This window comes from Peromyscus californicus, unplaced genomic scaffold, assembly GCF_007827085.1.
Source record: "Peromyscus californicus insignis strain IS unplaced genomic scaffold, ASM782708v3 Scaffold_11__1_contigs__length_118956290, whole genome shotgun sequence".
NCBI lineage: Eukaryota > Metazoa > Chordata > Mammalia > Rodentia > Cricetidae > Peromyscus > Peromyscus californicus.
The window spans coordinates 18,039,882-18,059,010 of NW_026294402.1; the positions used below are offsets into that span (position 1 = coordinate 18,039,882).

Below are 19,129 nucleotides of genomic sequence, written 5' to 3' on the forward strand. Positions count from 1 at the left end.
CGTAAGAATCTAGTACTGTGGTAGCCAAATGATGGTGGTCTTCAAACAGAAAAGTCACTGGCAATGCCAAACGCTGCTAAGAAGTCTAGTTAAATGTCTGAAACCAATCAATGAAAATCACGGGTGAACTGGTAAAGAAAAGGAGAGGGAAGAGAAAAGAAAATGGGGACAGCCAAGTGGTGGTGGTGCACGCCTTTAATCCCAGCACTCAGGAGGCAGAGGCAGGCAGATCTCTGTGAGTTCGAGGCCAGCCTGGACTACCAAGTGAGTTCCAGGAAATGCGCAAAGCTACACAGAGAAACCCTGTCTCGAAAAACCAAAAAAAAAAAAAAAAAAAGAAAAAGAAAAAGAAAATGGGGACAAAAAAAAAAAAAAGAAATACACCCATAGTAGTGACTATCACACTGGCTGACCGGCAGACAGACTGGCAATAGATTTAGGAAATATTAACTGGATGTATGTATCCAAGTGGGACTGTTTGTATAAAGAGGGATATTGGAGACGAATTAGAATAAAGCAACAATGAGGAGGCATGTGGGAACTGAAAAGGCTGCAGACACTGAGAGCATCATAGGTGGGATGCTGGGTAGTTCTGTCAACTTGACACAAGTCAGGGTCATCTTGGAAGACTGGCTGACACTGATGTGAAAGTGTCTACCCCACTGTGGATGGTGCTGTCCCTGGGCAGATGCCCCTGAGTTATATAAGAAAACAGGCTGAGCAAGTCCTGAAGAGCAAGCCAGTAAGTAGCCTTCCTCCATGTTTTCTGCTTTAGTTCCTGTTTCCAATCTCTGCCCTGACTTTCCTTCATAACAGACTATAAGATGTAAACTCAAATAAACCCTTTCCTCCCCAAGTTGTTTTTGGTCAGGGCTTTATCAAGATAGAGAAACAAACAGAACAGCACATTTAGAAAAGCTAAAGTCACCAATGAGAAACGTAGATTCTAAGCAGTATTTAAAAACCAGCATCTAAGTAGAGCACTGAGAATCTGGAAGTGGATGATAAGAACTGACTGTAAGGTCATTAGTGAGAGAGCTGCGGAGTAGATGGAAATGGAGACTACCACAAGAAAAGAGTTACTTACACGTAAGCACTGGAGAATGGAAAGCGCAATGTCACTGGGAAAGGAAGGTATAAGAGTTATTTTACAAAGCTGGGCATGGTGACTCACACCTATAATCCAAGAATTTGGGAGGCTGGAACAAGAGGATTATTTAGAGTTTGTAGAAGTCTAGGCTAGGTTGAGAGACTGTCCTCTCAAAACCAAACAATGGAAAACCAGTACTACTTTAGTACATCAGTGACTTACATTCCCTGCTCACATTACCTGTTGGGTTTCTAGCTGTTTGCTTCCTGACTTTTCATCCTTCTCTGCACTCCATAAATTGCCCTTGTCAAATCGACCACGAAGACCCGCTAGCTCTTTTTCACGTTCCTAAAGCCATGAGACAAGGCAGGATTTTACACAAGAACCAACAGCATTTAAGAATATCCAAACACTAGTAAAACGTTTCTCAGAAGCTAGCTACAGTAGCACACAGCTGTAACCCCAGCACTTGGGGGTGGAGGCAGTAGGTCAGTCCAAGATCATCCTCAGCTAGAGAGCTAGCTTGAGATCAGCTTGCACTCCATAAGACCTTATCAAAAGAAAGATAAAAAATAACTTTTCTTGTCAGGCGGTGGCAGGTGGGAGGCAGAAGCAGGTAGAACTCTGTGAGTTCGAGGCCAGCTTGATCTACTGAGCAAGATCCAGGACAGCCACAGCTACACAAAGAAGCCCTGTCTCAACAATGACAACAACAAAGAAACTTTTCTTGTATTCAGTTATAAAATATAAAGATTCACAACACACGTGGAATATGATGAATTATAAATAATATGATACATTATTTCATTGCTCAATTTGCAGTAGGAAGTACAGAGAACCAAAGTGCTGTTTATCAAAGCCAGGGCTAGTGATCAAACCTGTAATGTCAGCACATGGGAAGCTGATGTGGAACTGCTGAGAACATAGGGCTAGCCTGGGCTGCTTAGTGAGTTCCAAGGCAGCCTAGGCTACAGAATGAGATATGTCTTGAACTAGAACATGTCCTCAAAAAGATTCTCATTAGCTCAGTCAAAAAGACTCACATTGGGCCTGGAGAGATGGCTCAGTGAGTAGGAGCACTGGCTGCTTTTGCAGAGGCCCCAGGTTCAGTTCTAAGAACCCAAAGGAGGTTTGCAACCATGTGGAACTCCAGTTCCAGGGGGATGTGATGCCCTCTTCTGGCCTCTGCAGGCACTGCACGGATGTGGTGCGCACACACACATGTAGGCAAAACACCCTCACACTTAAAATAAATACATCTTTTTTTAGAAAGAGACACATTTATTTCTTATGTTCCATGCTGAGGTCATGTAATAAGTATTAAATGCAGAAAATCTTACCTGTTTGAGCTGCTGTGCTAAATGGGTAGTAGATGAACATGTGTTTTGCTTGAATAATCTTTCCTGGATGGCCTTGGTATTTGGAGTGATATTGGGGGTTCTATGAGATGCTCTATAAGCTGGGCTTTCTTTGCTGTGTTCTTGACAACGCTCTCCAAAGCGTTCCAGAAAAGGCTTAATTCCTCTTCCTCCTATAAAAATATAGTTTTGGAATCTATTCAAAATAGCAATTATCATTTCCAAGTGAAAAATTCTAAAACCATTAGTTACCAAATGCTTTGCTTCTAGGAACAGTCATTCACAAAAAGAAATTAAAATTATTCAAAGAATCTATTAGAAGCATGCTCTAATAGATTTTGTTTTTATTATTTTAAATTATGTGTATGTGTGTGTGTCTATGGGTGGGTGCCCATTAGTACAGGTCCCATCATAGGCCAGGTGTCAATCCCCCTGGAGGTGGAGTTGCAGGCAGTTTTGAGCTGCCTGACATGGGTGCTGAGACTAGAACTCGGGTCCTCTGGAAGAGCAGCACATATCCTCTGAACTGATGAGTCATCTCCTCAGCCCCTATGTCCTAAAATGTGTAGGAGTTAGTTAACTAAAAAAAAAGGGGGGGGGGGGGACTAGCAAGCTGGTTTAGCAGGTCAAAGTGCCTGCCAAAGTCCTGAGACCCTGCACTGATCCCCAGAACCTTTAAATTCGCCAGACTTAGTGGCTCCCATCTGTAATCCCAGGCTCAGTACTCTGTGGTCAAATGGGAGGAGGAGAAATGGCTGGAGACTCAACAGCACAGCAGAGAAATAACAAGATAGAAAGCAACTCCAGACAGCTGTCCTCTGACATCATGCAGGCCACAGATTCAAGTATGCACATCCATTATTTCTTTCTTTTTACAAATTATGAGTTATGCAACTTAAAAGAGTACTATTTGAAACAGTATAAAGTACTTTAGTAGTAGGGCAAAAGGGATATATATGTATACACACACACTCCTATATATATTAAAGTCGAGTTAATGTATCAGAGGTTTGCTACTCGTTCCTGTGAGGAGAGGACAGGAAGCACTTAGGGTTCTGTGGCCCTCTGGTGCCTCTCACAACTGTTCAATTCTGCAGTAAAGACTGAAAGGAGCCACAGGAAAATATATAAACAAACAGATGTGGCTATTATAATAATAAACTCTATTTAAGAGGAAAAGAAAAAAAACAGTAGAATTCAACATATGGCCATAGTTTGAGGACTACATGTCATTTATTAGCATTTCAGGTATATATCAAACTAGAGTTCAATACAAAGAAACACCTAAATTGAGTATCTCTGAGGTGCTGGTAATGTAATCCTAATTATATCCACTAATAAAGAATAGCCGGGCGGTGGTGGCGCACGCCTTTAATCCCAGCACTCGGGAGGCAGAGACAGGCGGATCTCTGTGAGTTCAAGGCCAGCCTGGGCTACCAAGTGAGTTCCAGGAAAGGCGCAAAGCTACACAGAGAAACCCTGTCTCGAAAAACCAAAAAAAAAAAAAAAAAAAGAATAATACAAATAATGCTTCATGCCTAAGTCTTAAGTCTTTAGAAAATAAGGAAAAAAAAAAAAGAGCCAGTCTGTGGGCTGGAGAGATGGCTCAGCAGTTAAGAGCACTTGTTGCTCTTGTAGAAGAGCTGGGTTCAATTCACAGCGCCCACATGGTGACACACAACCATCCATAGTTTCAGTTCCTGGGACCTGAAGCCCTTTTACCTTGTTGGACATCAAGCCCACAATTTAGGCAAAATAACATACACATAGCATGAAACAAATAAATCTTTAGAAAAAATTTTTTTAAAGGGCCAAGCTGGGCAGAGTGGTGCACACCTTTAATCCCAGCAGTCAGGAGGCAGAGGCAGGCAGATCTGTGGGTTTGAGGCCAGCCAGGACTGTTACACAGGGAAACCTTGTCTCTAACAAAACAAAACAAAAACCCAGTCTGACTGCAAAGGATCTTGGGATTCTTCCTTTCCTGGTCCTTTGTCACCGATGTCACCACCTCCTGCAGCTGCAGGAGTTCCAGGTTACATCCTGAGCCTGGGCATGCTTGCCAAACGCTCTAGCCCTGAGCTCCAGCTCCACTTCCAATCCTCATTTCAATGCATCTAGAAATTACCTGTGGCTTTCCGCTTACCCTGCTCCTGTCTCCACTTAGAACACGAACTATACTCTCCAGAAAGGCTGTTTTCAGGCTGGGGAGTGGGCAGTTGGCGGAGTACACGCTCAAAGGGCACAAAGGCCCTGTGTTTAATCCCCGGCACTGCAAAAGCTGGGTATGGTGGTGCATGTCTGTAATCCCAAGTCTGGGAAACTGAGGTAAGAAGATCAAAAGTCCAAAGTCATCCTTAGCTACCGAGTAAGCTCAGGGGAAGCCTGGGGCACATAAGTTCCTGTGTCAAAAAAGGAGATAGAAAGAAAGAAAGGAAGAAAGGAAGGAAGGAAGAAAGGAAGGAAGGAAGAAAGGAAGAAAGGAAGAAAGGAAGAAAGAAAGAAAGAAAGAAAGAAAGAAAGAAAGAAAGAAAGAAAGAAAGAAAGAAAAGCCGGGGAGTGGACAGGAGATGGCTTAGTGGGTAAGAAGAGCATTTGCCCTGCAAGCATGAGGGCCTGAATTTGAACCCTCAGCACCTATGTGAAAAGAAAAACAAAAACAAGCACTGCTGCATGGGCTTGTAAGCCTAGCCTTGGGAGGCAGAGCTATGTGGCTGCCGGGCACCCACTAGCTAGCTAGCCTAGCCAGATGGAGTTTCCAGTTGGATGGGAGAGCCTGTCTCAAGAGAGGAAGACATACACCCTCCTCTCACTTCCACGTGTGCGTGCAGGCGTTCCCACCTACTCAGATGTGTGCATCACACACACGAAGTTAAACACAGCTCATGGTAAAGTCTGTCACCATATCTTTATGCTAACTTTTTCAGTCTGGTGTTTCTCAGTCAATAATATGTGGAGCATACCAAAAGATACGTCACAAGATAAACAGCATTTTATGGAATATCAGCTTACTACTATAATAAATACAAACCTTTATTAATATATACAAAGTATACATATATGTAAATATAATGGAAGTGCATTATACTCTATATGCACATCAGCCTCTCTCTCCTGTTGGGGGTGGGGCAGAGACAAGTGGATCCTAGGAGCTCAATTCCCTGCTCCCCCTACCCCCCCAACCCCCCACCCCGTAGCCAAGGTAAGATTAGATTTACTGTAGTCAGAGTAAAGACTGGAAAGCGGTGTTCTACATCCTTAGTTACAAGATTGGTTTCCACTATTCCCCTAAAATGTAGGTTCCAACTGGATGTGCTTTACTACATCAAAAAACAGGAAAAAATTAGGTAGACTGATCATCCTGTTTAAACTGCTGAAACATAACAGATTAAATACTTTTACCAGCAAAGGGCTAGTGTTCACTAATGAATATGCTTTCAGAGTTCAATAAGAAAGCTGGGCCTAAGGGACACAAAGCTTTTTTCAATTCAATTCAGTGGTTAGGAAGTAAAGATAGAGATCAATATGTCAAGTTCATCCTTGACGACATAGCAACTCCAGACCCAGCTGGAATATATAAGATACTATCTCAAAAAAAAAAAACAAACCCAAAAAAACAAAATAACCCAAAAACAAAAAAGAAAGGAAGGAAAGAAAAGAAAGGAAAAAGAAAGAAGAAAAATCTCTTCTAGCTCTACAGTTCACAAAAGGATATTTAAATGCTGGGAACCAGGCATGATGATAGACATGTAATCCTAGACCCTGGAGACTATGGGGATCTCAAGATGGAGACCAGCCTGGGCTACTGTAAGTCCCATGCAGCCTGACACACACATGAAGACCTTGACTGAAAAACTGAGAAACAGTAAGTGACCATTAAATACAATACTGAAAATGAGCATACGTAACCTGGTGTTGCAGGTTTGTCTCTGGGTTGGGACTGCAGACAAACTTCCCTGTCTGTTTCCTCGTTGGCCTCAACTGCCTGGGGTAAAGCTGGTTTCTCCCTCGGCTTCAATGCCTCTGTTTTCAGAGGACTAGTAGTTTTGTGAAGTAGCTCAGCATTTTGTGCCTCACTGTTCTTAGTACTTGGGATGAGCGTAGCAGATTTCACGGGGGAAGATGTCACTTTCTGAAACAGGGCAGACAACACACGGGGTAAACAGTAATTCTCATCACAGTGGAGCTGCCACAAAACAACTCAAGTTCCACTTCCTTGGTGCCGTTACACAAAACCTAACAAAAATATTGTTCTTTTGCTCTATTATATCACACTAACTTGAAAGTTTTTTTTAAATCAACTTATAAAAATGCTGTTATTTAAATTAATAGGCAATTTATTCTCACAATATATTGACAGCTACGTAGTTATCAGGGGTAGGATCACTCCCAATTTTATATAAAAAAAAAATTCTCAAACTATTGTGTAGTACTTTTATTAAACTTTTAAATTGTTATATCACATTATTTTTATATGTACTTTTAACTAAGTTAATATCAATTCAATAAGATATGAATTACGTATTCCTGACTCAAAGTACTTGGTATAGAAGTGTTTCAGACTTTGGATTTCTTTTAAAATATTTACAACGAGGTATCATTGGGATGGGACACTAGCTTAAACATATGATTCAATTCTGTTACATATATATACACATTAGACACTTCCTGGAAGCAATTTTATATCATCTTAAAAAAAATAATTTCAGCCTAGCAGTGGTGTCTCGTGCCTTTAATCCCAGCACTTGGGAGGCAGAAGCAGGAGGATCTCTGAGTTCAAGGCCAGCATGGTCTACAGGGAGAGTTCTAGAATAGCCAAGGCTACATAGAGAAACCCTGTCTCAAAAAACCAAAAAAGAAAAAAAAATTTCTTCATGCAAGAAGGGTGGGGATACAGCTCAGTGATACAGTATTTGCTTAGCATTCAGGAAGCCTTAGGTTCAATTCCCAGTACCACAAATAATAAAATGCATGAAGCAAAGTTTCTTGTGGAATTTTCCACTTGTAGTATCACAAGTGAGCACTCAGAAGGCTTCATTCAAATTTTTTAATCATTTCGGATTTTGAACTTTTGAGATTAGGAATGTTCAAATACCGTAAGTATCATAGATTTGAAAGTTGATTATAAAAAATAACTTGGAGTCAGCCAGGAATTATGCAAAGTATTTTATGCATATCAGCTTATCTTTCTAACAGCCTTCTTCCCTGATTTGATATAAGGAAAAATAATCCTTTACAATACTAAGTAACTTGTACAAAGTCACATTTTTCACTGTTTCAGAGCTGGGACTGAAGGTAGGTCTAAAATCCAAAATCTGTCTACACTGACAGGCCTTCAACAATGCCATCAACGTCCTTTTTCCTGTTGTTTTTAAACTACTGAGGTGACATTACATGTATAAAGCCAAAGTTTCAAACACGTCAAAGGGTCGTACAGAGAAAGTGGTACCACTGACATTCCTGTTTGTCAGTGTGCCTTCCTTGGAGACAACTACAAGTGCTCACTTGTGATACTACAAGTGGAAAAAAGTTTACACTCTCCAGAAATATTCAACATAAATTAATATAATTTCAGTCATAAAATGTTAATTTATCTTAGATAATTACCAAATTTATAGTTCTCACTTTTTATAAAACATTCTAAAAACACATAAATATGCTGCACATATACTATAGAGTACATAGCCACATTACCATTTACAACAAAAGTTTCAAAAGACCGAAATGGTATTGACTCACCACAGAGCTGGACGCTGAGGCTTTAAGCAATGGTCCCTCGGCAGCACTTGAAGATGGGGCTTTACTGACAGAGGCCTTGCCATCCCTTTGGGAACAGCATGTAGCTTCCTGCTGAACACTGCCACTATTGATGCTAGCAGATGCTCCACTTGCAGAGGAAGGTTTGGATAAACAAGTGGTACCAGGCTGTTCTTGTACACTATTTTGCTTTGCAGATGAGTGGCTTACATCATCTTCCCAGGAGCAAATCGTTGCAGCAAGGTTGGCCAGACGGCCCCTTCTCCCAACTGGGGTAGCTGAGGCATTTGAAAGGGGTGGCTTGGAAGGTGAAGCAGCCTTTTCCTCAGATGGCACTGGTGATAAGTGTGAGCTTTCTGGTACATCATCTGAAAATGTTTTCAGAAAAATCAAAATCCATATTCAACAGTTATTCTTATGTATAATCACATGATCACTTCATACAGAATTCTTTAACGAGATTAATTGCATTCATGAAATATTACATTACTTAAATGTGACTTTTTCAAGTCAAATGATAAAATCTTAATCCAAATTGAAACACTCTTAACATGTACTTTTACAGGTTTGTTTTCTTTGACAGATTACAGCTGCTATATGTCACCATTACTGGGGTGATAGCTAAGGATAAAGTGCCTGTAACTCAAGCATGGGGAGCTGATTCTGAATTCTAACAACCCATGTAAAGCTGGACATAATAGTGAGAACACATGTGCTGAGGCACACATATAGATCATACACAAACAAGTGAAATTTTTACAATTTAAAGATGATATTGTATATTTCACAGTTAATTCATGGAGTTACAATACTGAACAATCTGTATCCTACTGAAACCATTTGTTTTAAAAGATGAAGTCGACCGATGACGCCGACAACGCCGACGACGACGTACAACCTAAAGCTCTAGGATAATAGGGCCCACATCTACACATCCCAAACAGCAGGCACTCACCACATGTGGTTAGGACACTGAAATGTGGCCAGGGGAACTGAGAAATTGACCCCTATTTGAATTAATTTAAACAAAACAGTTACTTATGGTTAAGTCACTGTTTGGATAGCACAGGGTTGAACAATGCTGTATTTCAAATCTCACCTGATGAAGGATCTAGGCCTGTATGTTCAAAAAGCATGTATATAGGGAAACCAAGGTTTGGGGCACATCATTCTCTACATATACAACCAAGAGAAGAGACCTCCCAACCACCCTCTGCCTAAGCTTCTACCCTGGACTGAAATTTTAATTCCACTCCTCTAAAACCTCAGTAATCTTCTTCCAAAAGATTCCTCCTCCCTATAAACTCTTTCAGCACATAAATACATGCTGAAATAAGTTCATTTTACTTAAAAAATAAGGGCTGTTAAAATGGCTCAGTGGGTACAGGTCAGCAGTTCTCAAGCTGTGGTTCTTGAAAGACCCTTTCAGAGGGGTCACCTAAGACCATCTGCATATCAAATATTTACATTTTGATTCATAACAGTAGCAAAACTACAGTTATGAAGTAGCAATGAAACTAATTTTCTGGTTGGGAGTCACCACAACATGAGGAGCTGTATTAAAGGGCTGCAGCATTAGGAAGGGTGAGAACCACTGTGACAGATGCCTGCTGCCAAGCCTGACCATCTAAGTTCCATTGCCCAGACCCACATGGTGGAGGGAGATAACTGAATCCTGCCAATTGTCCTCTGAACACCACATGAATCTCACACACACACACACACACACACACACACACTTAAATATAATAAAAATAAAGCCTTTAAAATAGATAAAAATAACAAGGGAGAGAGGAGGAAATCTCAAACTTTCTGTTGTCCAATAGTAATCAAAATGTCAGTTAAAAAGCACAGTAACAAGGGGCCGGAGAAACAGCTCAGTGGTTAAGAGTACTTACTGTGCAATTGTAAGGACTGTTAATCAGATCCCAGCACCATATAACAAGTTAGGCAACCTGCACACCCTGAAACTCCAGTTCTCTCTCCGAAAAATACATTGCCCTCTTTCTCTCCTCCACACAGGCACAGATGTGCAGCTGCATGCACATATATACTCAAGTACACACATACATGCACCCACACATACATGTATAAAATTAATCTTCTTTTAAAATTTCGGTGCAGGGGCTGTGGAGATGGCTCAGTGATTAAGAGTACTTGCTGCTCTCCCAGAAAACCTGGGTTCAGTTTCCAGCACCCACACGGCAGCTTTCAACCGTCCCAGGGGATCTGACACCCTTTTCTGGGCTCAACAGGTGTTAGGCATACATGTGGTATGCATAGTTACATGCAGGAAAACTCATAATTTTTTACATTAAAAATGAAATTTATTGCCGGGCGGTGGTGGCGCACGCCTTTAATCCCAGCACTCGGGAGGCAGAGCCAGGCGGATCTCTGTGAGTTCGAGGCCAGCCTGGTCTCCAAAGCGAGTACCAGGAAAGGCGCAAAGCTACACAGAGAAACCCTGTCTCGAAAAACCAAAAAAAAAAAACAACAAAAAAAAAAAACAAAAATGAAATTTATCAATTTATTCAGATTGCTTCATCTTAGTTCTAGCTATGCACCCTAATTAAAGGGTTTTATAATCTAGAGACAAAAGCACACCTTGGGTTCCCCATACTTCTGAGACGCTAATCCAAAACTTTTCCTAGCTACATTTTCTCTGGACCTCAGTTCCTTTTTAAATACAATATGGGTATTTCAGGAAGCCATTTCAAAGATTTTACCTAACAAGTCAGGAGATTAATAAAGCTAGTCATGGCAAAAATAACACTGGTACATAACCATTAACTTGTCATCCTATCTGTTTCCAGAATTGTAGCGTAAGACTATGCTTATTCTTACGGGGTGGGGGAGAGGGAGTATTTTGCTTTGACTTTTTTTTTTTCTCCTACCAAATAGCACTACACACCTTTGTCTCTTTATTTGATAAGTGAACTGAAGACCTAGAATTTCCTGAGCATAGAGCTGAGAGTTAGGACATTTTCACTGCAAACAGCAAGTAATCTGTTATTAGGTGAAGTTTCTGTACTAGTTCAAGAACCTCAATATCTACTTCAGAGAGAATGTTTCACTCTCATTCAATGTTTTTATGGATATACTCCTGGAATACAAATCATCTACAAGCCAAGAATACATATACAGATAAAACAAAAACACTTACCTTTCATGTTACTCCAGGCTGGCCTCAAACTTACAATCCTCCTGCATCAGCCTCCCAGGTACTGGGATTACAAACACGTACCACCACATCCAGGTCCAAGCTGAATCTTGGAAATCCAGGGACCACCCCACCCGTCATTTAATACCTGCTATATCGCTATCCCAATGGCGCCGTTGCTCAGCAAGCTTCTGCATTCGAGTTTTCACTGAGGAGGCAGCAGAGGCTTCTGATCTTGAGCTCAGCCCTCTTCCCATGCTGAGCAGAGATACTGGGGCAGCCACAGAATCACTGACGGCAGCTGGTGCTGGGGGCTCTGCTTGAAGGGGCACAGGCCTTGGAGAACAAGGCTTTGCAGCAGCTGACTCAACAGGTTCTTTATTTTCTAAGTCCAAAACTTCGAGTTCAGCTTTGTCAGAACATCGTTTTTTTGATGGTGATGGCTTTGTACAAGATTTCTCTAGATCCAAAAGAACAACAAAAACCCACACTGAAACTTCTGCAATTTCACAGTCTGAAAAACTAGAGGTAGATGCTTAACAATAACGGATCAAATTTCTCTAATACTTTAGCTACTTTTGTTATAAAAATGCAAAAACCTTTCTTCCATTAACTTTGAAATAAGACAAAAAACTTTTTTAAACCAACATGTCATCTTCTGTTAAAAACCTCAATGAAAACAAATTTAAATATTTTCAAGACATATACATAAGATTTTATATAGTTTTAAGACAATAGGAAATAAACAGCACATATATAAAAATAACCAAGTACTCTAAAGAATTTTAAGGATCTCATGGCTCAGTCACATTATTTTAAGGGAAGAAAAAAAAAAAATCAAGCCTGGAAAAGGAAAGTTGCAGAAAACAGGTTTTCTATTTTGTTTGTTCATTTGTTTGTTTTTTGAAACAACCTTCCATGGACAATAACTAAAGCGAAGCAGAAGGGCACCTCGCTTGAGGCTGGGGAGAGACGTAGGCTCTGTAGGCAACAGAACTATCGTTGCTCTGTACCAAACAAGATCAGTACAAATATTCAGCAACTTATAATTTAAACTTCTATGAACATCTATGAAGTAAGTGAAAAATCCTAAAGGCATCATTCAAGATAAGGTATTTTACTTCTACCCAAGAATCAGTCTCAATGTACCTCTTGAAATGAGTAGGTGTATACGTGCTCTTCTGTGTGTGGCACAGATGTGTGCAGGTGCAGTCAGAGGTTGACATGGGTGTCTTCCTCCATGCACTCTACCTTACCACCTTGAAGCAGGATCTCTCTCTTGAACTCAGAGCTCATCAATTCAGATAGTCTAGATCTCCAGCTTGTCGTGGCAACCTTGTCTCCACCTCCAGTGTCCTTGTCATACCCCATACATGGGTGCTGGGAATTCGAACTCCAGTCCTTACAATTGTGCATTAAGTACTTTATCCACTGAACCATCTCTCCCAGCCCATTCTTGTTTACTAGTTTAAACAAGAATGAAAGGCCAGTGAGATAGCTCAACGAGCAAACATGCTTGCTACACATTCCTGGTAACCTGAGTTTGTTGCCCAGAGCCCACACGAAAGGCGAAAAGAGAAAACCAAGTCTATGGAGTTGGCTTATGACCTCCACACATGCACCGGGGCACACTTGCCCACACATAGAACAATACATTCTTTTAAACAAACAAAAAATTGGGAGATGCCCGCTGGAAAAATGGTTCAGCGGCTAAGAGCACTGTGCTCTTCCTTCCAGAGGACCCAGAACCCACATGGCAGTTAACAACTGTCTACAATGCCAACTCTAGGGGTTTCAGTGCCCTCTTCTGGCCTCATAGGCACTGCACACATGTGCTACACACACACGTGTGCAGGCAAAACATCCATACACATAAAATAAAGATAAGTAAATCACAAAAAGTTTTAAATTTCTGAAGTTAAGAATATGAATTTCATAGATAACCAAGCTCTCTTCCAGCTTCTGGCAGATTTGAGACCTGATCTAACGATTGAAAGGTAACAGCTGCTCTTGCCCCATTGGCTGGTGCATTTGTCTCCCAAAGACTGTTTTTTAATGTGCATAATGAAATGTTTGGGGCTTATGTCTTCCAAATCCAGGCCATTTTTCTTTTTCCCCACCGTCTTTTTTTACCTTCACCCCCTGATAGGGGCTGCTGATTACTTGCTTCTGAAAGTGGCTCTCTGCCTCGCTTAGCATGTAGTGCAGACCTTGCCGCTGCCGTGGGCCTCTCAGCCATTTTTCTCTGAAGATTCTCTCGTCTGGCACGGGTTCGTTCAAGCAACTTCTATATTATACCAGTGTTAAAACACAAGGTTAGCCAAAGGTTGACAAAACCTTAGATGCCTTCTAAACCAACAAAAGCTTTGCAGGATAACAGTCAAACACATTTAAATTCCAAGTAATCAAACCAAGATTTACCAAATGAACAAGCACCCCAGCATCAAAATTACTAGATTCAATATAAATATTAATAAGCAGTGTGTAAAGATACTTACATAGGATTTTAAATGCTGTGAGTTTTCTGTTCCACTCAAAAGGTATAATTTGAGACTAGGGTGATAGTTTAGTGGATAAAGAGCCTGCCATACAAGCATAAAGACCTAAATTTGGATCCCCAGTATCCACAGAAAGCCAAGCATGGTGGCATGCATCAGGAACCACTGGGGAGGGACAGGTTCGGATTCTTAAAACTCAATCTAGCCAACCAGTGAGTCAGGTTGGGTCAAAAATCCTATCTCAAAACCTAAGGTGAAGAAAGACTGAGGAAGAGGCATGTCAACCCCTTGCCTCCAGGTGCACACGCATGCACACCTGCACACATAGCCACGCAAGCACATACACACACAAAGGCAGTCTGTATCACCCTGCCTGAATCTGTAAAGGCTGCCAGGCCTGATGACTTGCTTTGACTAGTAAGATATGGCAGAAGTAACACACACTGTGACTAAAAGTCTTACAGTCTCTGCACTCCCTTTCTTGGACTGGCACTGAAGGGACACTGGCCCACTCAAGCATGTGGCTCTGGCAGGCCTCGCCCTCCCCCATTCCTTCTGCTGTGCTAAAAACCTCTAGATGACATCCCTAAAGCTGGCCACCAAGGTCTATTCTCTTATTTGGCCACTTCCTCTTCCTGAGGCTGACTCCCAAAGTCCAGCAATCACAGCTCCCTTTGACTCATGTAATTAACATGGAAAATTAAAATTAAAGGCCTCATCCTAACATGGGGTTTCCCCCTTTACCTTTGTAAACTGCCATTTGCCTATGTGCCCTGTGTGTCTCCTCTCTATCCAGAGGCAGTCCTCTGTCCCTCTGGGACAAATACCCTTGCCCCTTTCCCTTGTCCCCTTCCCCCTCATCCCCTATCTCCTCTACCACCCCATCCTAGCCCATTCTAACACAGACCTCCCCTTTCCTCCTCTTAAACATTCCACTGCAAGGTCACTGCTGCTGCTTTCTGCCTGAGTCAGAAGCGGCCGCTGTAACTTTTCTTCCCCACTTAATAAAGGCTCTCTCTGTGAAAACAGGTGTTTGAGTGTGGTCTGTGCCTAATCGGGGGTCAGGGAGGAAGCCACCACTGTTTGGGGTTCTCCTTCAGGCACATCATGTGAAAAGTCCAGGTTTGGCATGTAGAGAAACATCTCCACTGAAAGCCAGCATCATGGCAGCTAGCTCCAGATAATTTTTCCTAACATTAAGAAACGCTACACGACTCCAGACAAAACCAACTGATGAACAACAGCCAGCTGAGCCCAACACAAAGTCCTGCTCCAGTGGACAGAAAGTGGCTGTGGCTGTGCAGGAGCAGGCGGGAGTACGGTGAGATCGCTCAGGAGGATAGAGCACATGCTGCAAAGCTTGACGCTGGACTTCAATCCCTGGGACCCACGTGGTGAAGGAAAGAAGCAAGTGTTTTCTGAGTCCCACACATGTGCCTGGCATGCATGCACTACCACCCCATACACAAGTAAATAAATGTAACTTTGTTTGTTTGCTTGTAAATATGCACACATGCATCTATCCACATGCCCATGGAGGCCAGAAGAAGTGGCTGTGAGCCACTCAATGCAGGTGCTGGGAACAGAACTCCAATTGCTCTGGAAAAACAGCTTTGTTTAACCACTGAACCATCTCTACCAAGAGAAAATTTAAATTAAAAGGAATTATGAGTATATACCTGCATATATGCAAACAACATGCATGCCTGTACCCATGGAGGTCAGAAAAGGACATTTGCCACTGGAACTGGGAATTATGGATGGCTATGAATTACCAGATAGATGCTGGGAACAAAGCCCAAGTCCCCTGCAAGAGTAACATGTGCTCTCTACCACTAGCCATCTCTCTAGCCTCCCTCATTAAAAAAAAAAAAATTAACAGAAAGTAGTTGTTTAAGTCAGTATGCTAGACAGAAAAATAGTTCCTCAAAAATGCTTGTGTTCTAATCTTTTGGAATCTTGAAGTGTAAACACTATCCTGGGTTATCTGAGGGGACCCCACAAAGCACAGTGGTTCTTAGTTACAGTGGGAAAAGGAAGCAGGAAGATCCGTCAGGAAGATGATGATAGAAGCAGATGTCAGGATGTTGAGAATGAAGCTCTGAAAATGGACAAAGGTGCCAGAAGCCAAGGTATGCAGAGGATCTAGAAGTTGAAAAGGTCTAGGAAATAGATCTTCTCCTAGAGCTTCCTGTGGTGACATATTATGTCCCCTTTTAAACTTGCCTGAGGGTCAGAGGACAGCCAGGCACTAGAGAGACCCAGAGGTCAGGCAGCGGTGGCACACACCTTTAATCCCAGCACTTGAGATCTCACGCCTTTGTCTGGAAAGCACACACGCCTTTAATCCCAGGAGGTAATATGGCAGGAAGCAGAAAGGTATATAAGGCATGAGGCAACAGTAACTCACTCTCTTTAGGTGAGGATTTCGTAGAGTTAAGAACTAATGGCTGGCTGTTCTGTTTCTCTGATCTTTCAGTTCTCACCCTGATATTTGTCTCTGGGTTTGTTTTTTTTTTATTAAAAGACCACCTAAGATTCGAACAACAGCTTCCAGAAGGAATGAAATCTTACCCACACTTGACTTTGACTTGATAAAACCCACTTCAGACCTATGACTTATAGAACTGAAAAACAGTAAGTGTCTAAGCCACTAATTTGTTTTTTGAGACAGGTCTCCTGGACCTCATTCTGTAGCCCAGGCTGGCCTCAAACCCACAAGAGATGCACTTGCCTCTGTCTCCTGAGTGCTGGGATTAAAGGAGTGCACCATAATGCCCAGCTTAAGTCACTAAATTTATAATTTGTTACAGCTTCAAAACTAATACAGACACTCAGATCTGAAGTTGTGACAAACAGCAGAAAAATGACCCAAATAGGAAGTCTTTCATAACCCACTTCCCAAGGAGAAAAATGCTAAATAATCTTGTGTTTTATTAAATAAATATCAATATAAAATAAAATAGTTATACTTCAAAACTTAGCCACTGGTAAAATCATGAATATTCCTTTTTTCTTACTCTGAATCAATAGACATTCCAATTTGAATCACTGAGGTATAAAACAATTTATTCTCCCTCAAATGTTCACAATTAAAGGATACAGATAATCATTACCCTGCATACATAGAGCAGTAATTAATACAGATTGAAGATGAAGCTATTTATTTGACCTGTTTAATTCCTTGATTAAAATAGAACAATTTTTAAGAACCCCTTAGAAGGAGTGTGGTGGCCACTCTTGTCCCAATACTCGCAAGGCTGACGGGGGAGAGGTAGAAAGATCATGAGTGGGAAGCCAGTATGGGATACAAAACTAGTTCAAACTAGACTGGTCTCTAAAGCAAGACCCCGCCTAAAACAAAACATGAATTAAATCTGGGTTAAGGCACAACTCTCTGCACTTAGAATATCTTCTAACTTAGGTTCACTGAAAGGAGCACACTCAATCAAAATGCTGTGCGATTAAAATATTTCATGAGCCCAAGACCTTCATTCCCCAAAGAAGTCTCCTTCAACCAACTCAAAGGTGATCAGACTGCCATACAAATTCCTAACAGTTGGATAATCTCCGTCCATAAAATACATCACCGAAAAAGCAAAAGCACCCTACTTATATCCATCCATGGACATGCCCAACATTCCACTCCCTGTAGTCAAGCACTTGAGTCAGCTGCCATGAGCAATGACTCACAACAGAAGATGTGGTTTTGCCATTCAAATGCACACAAGTGCTCTCTTGTTTGCAATGGAGTCAAAACTAGATGATAAAAGAAAATAAAATTTAAATACTCTAAAGAACAAAATAAGGCTAATAAGTGCCAAAGGCTTTTTATTGAAGAAATAATATGTCCTCTAAATTACACAAATGTGAGTGCGAAGTATTTTAAGTAGACCTTCCTTATATTGCATCATTTAAATATAAAATATTTTCCTTCCCCTCCCCGCCCAAAAAATAGGATGGAGAACATAAAAAGGAAAGCAGTGGGAGAGAGGGATGAATTAAAACCAAGTAAAATGACACCTATGTATGAAAATGCTGTGATAAAACCCATTACTTAGAATGCTATGTCAATTTTTTTAATCCCACCTTCAGTTGGGTGTGGCAGTGCACACATATAATCCTAGTATTCTGAGGATGGAGACAGGAGGATCAGGACATCAAGGCCAGTCTCGTCTACATAACAAGTGACAGAAAATTGGAGACCGGTATGGGATACACAAAATCCTATCTCAAACCGGGCGTAGGGGGTGTAGCTCAGTCTTTACAAGGCCTATGTTCAATCCCTAATACCAGAAATAAAACTTCTGATATGTTAATTCAACAAGATGCTTTTAAATATGTTTGATGTTGGAGAAAATATCTTTGAGCAGGAGAAAACAGCCCATTTAGAATGCATACATTCTGGAAGGAACCACATCTAACAGGTAAGTGCAAGTGAAATATGTGATTTGGCAAGGAAGCTCTAGAGATCAACTTGCAAACTGGAAGTTAAACGTGAGTTTAAAAAGCAGAAAAGGCAGGTAAAGTGAGAACATGCTGGACATCAGGGCAGCAGGGAGAAGAAAAGCCCAAGGAAAACAGTATTTACCAGGACTGTAGCACTTGAAGCAGGAGTTATTAAGAGAATTAGACGCTAATGTCCTGCCATTAATGTAACGAGTTAATTTCTTTTGTTTTATGACAGCATTGGTATGGAATCATCCTGGGAGAATTTTTTAAAAATAATTGTCTGTGTTGCATGGTTTTGAGTAAGACACTTGTTGAAAAAGTCATTTATACTGACATTCAGTCCTTTTTTAGTCCAAAATAAAAACTGTATCAGAAATTCATTTCCCAGTACAAAAATGTTATGAAGGCTATTGAGTACCTAGTAGTTGGAACTCACTCACAGTGTCCTCATTACCAATTAAGGTAAAGATGTCAGAGCTGTGATTCCAACTGCAACTGACCTAGCTTTTCATAACATAAACTACGAGTTAAGGCATGCACATTTCCAAACACATTCCAAAATGGCTCAAACAGGAAGTTATTTTCAACTGAGTTTTGTACTAGCTTCAAAGGGGCATTTTAAAGTAAAAGCACAAATTTCAACCAACTTCCCAAAGTGTTTTGTTCTAGTCGGTTACTAAAAACATATAGTGCTACTCATTCTTTTAGTAACATAATATCACTTTTAATGTCAATATAATCTAGAATTGTGGTAATTTTTACTGGCATTCAAGTTTTAAAAATAAAAATGTTTTCAATACGCATATATTTTGAGACA

General features: G+C 41.1%; 1 protein-coding gene across 3 annotated transcripts in view; it reads right to left on the reverse strand.

Moving 5' to 3' along the window:
• The window catches only part of Anln (anillin, actin binding protein), a 63,163-nt gene that overhangs the window by 42,288 nt on the left and 1,746 nt on the right, over window positions 1-19,129 (reverse strand). For 2 of the 3 annotated variants that reach the window (XM_052754783.1, XM_052754790.1), the window contains exons 2-7: window positions 13,496-13,649; window positions 11,511-11,822; window positions 8,185-8,570; window positions 6,355-6,577; window positions 2,431-2,621; window positions 1,331-1,438 (exon numbers count right to left, since the gene is read on the reverse strand). In XM_052754783.1, the coding sequence (XP_052610743.1) occupies window positions 1,331-1,438; window positions 2,431-2,621; window positions 6,355-6,577; window positions 8,185-8,570; window positions 11,511-11,822; window positions 13,496-13,649 (1,374 nt within the window). The remainder of the gene's footprint in view (window positions 1-1,330; window positions 1,439-2,430; window positions 2,622-6,354; window positions 6,578-8,184; window positions 8,571-11,510; window positions 11,823-13,495; window positions 13,650-19,129) is intronic. The other variant, XM_052754798.1, reaches the window with a different exon arrangement.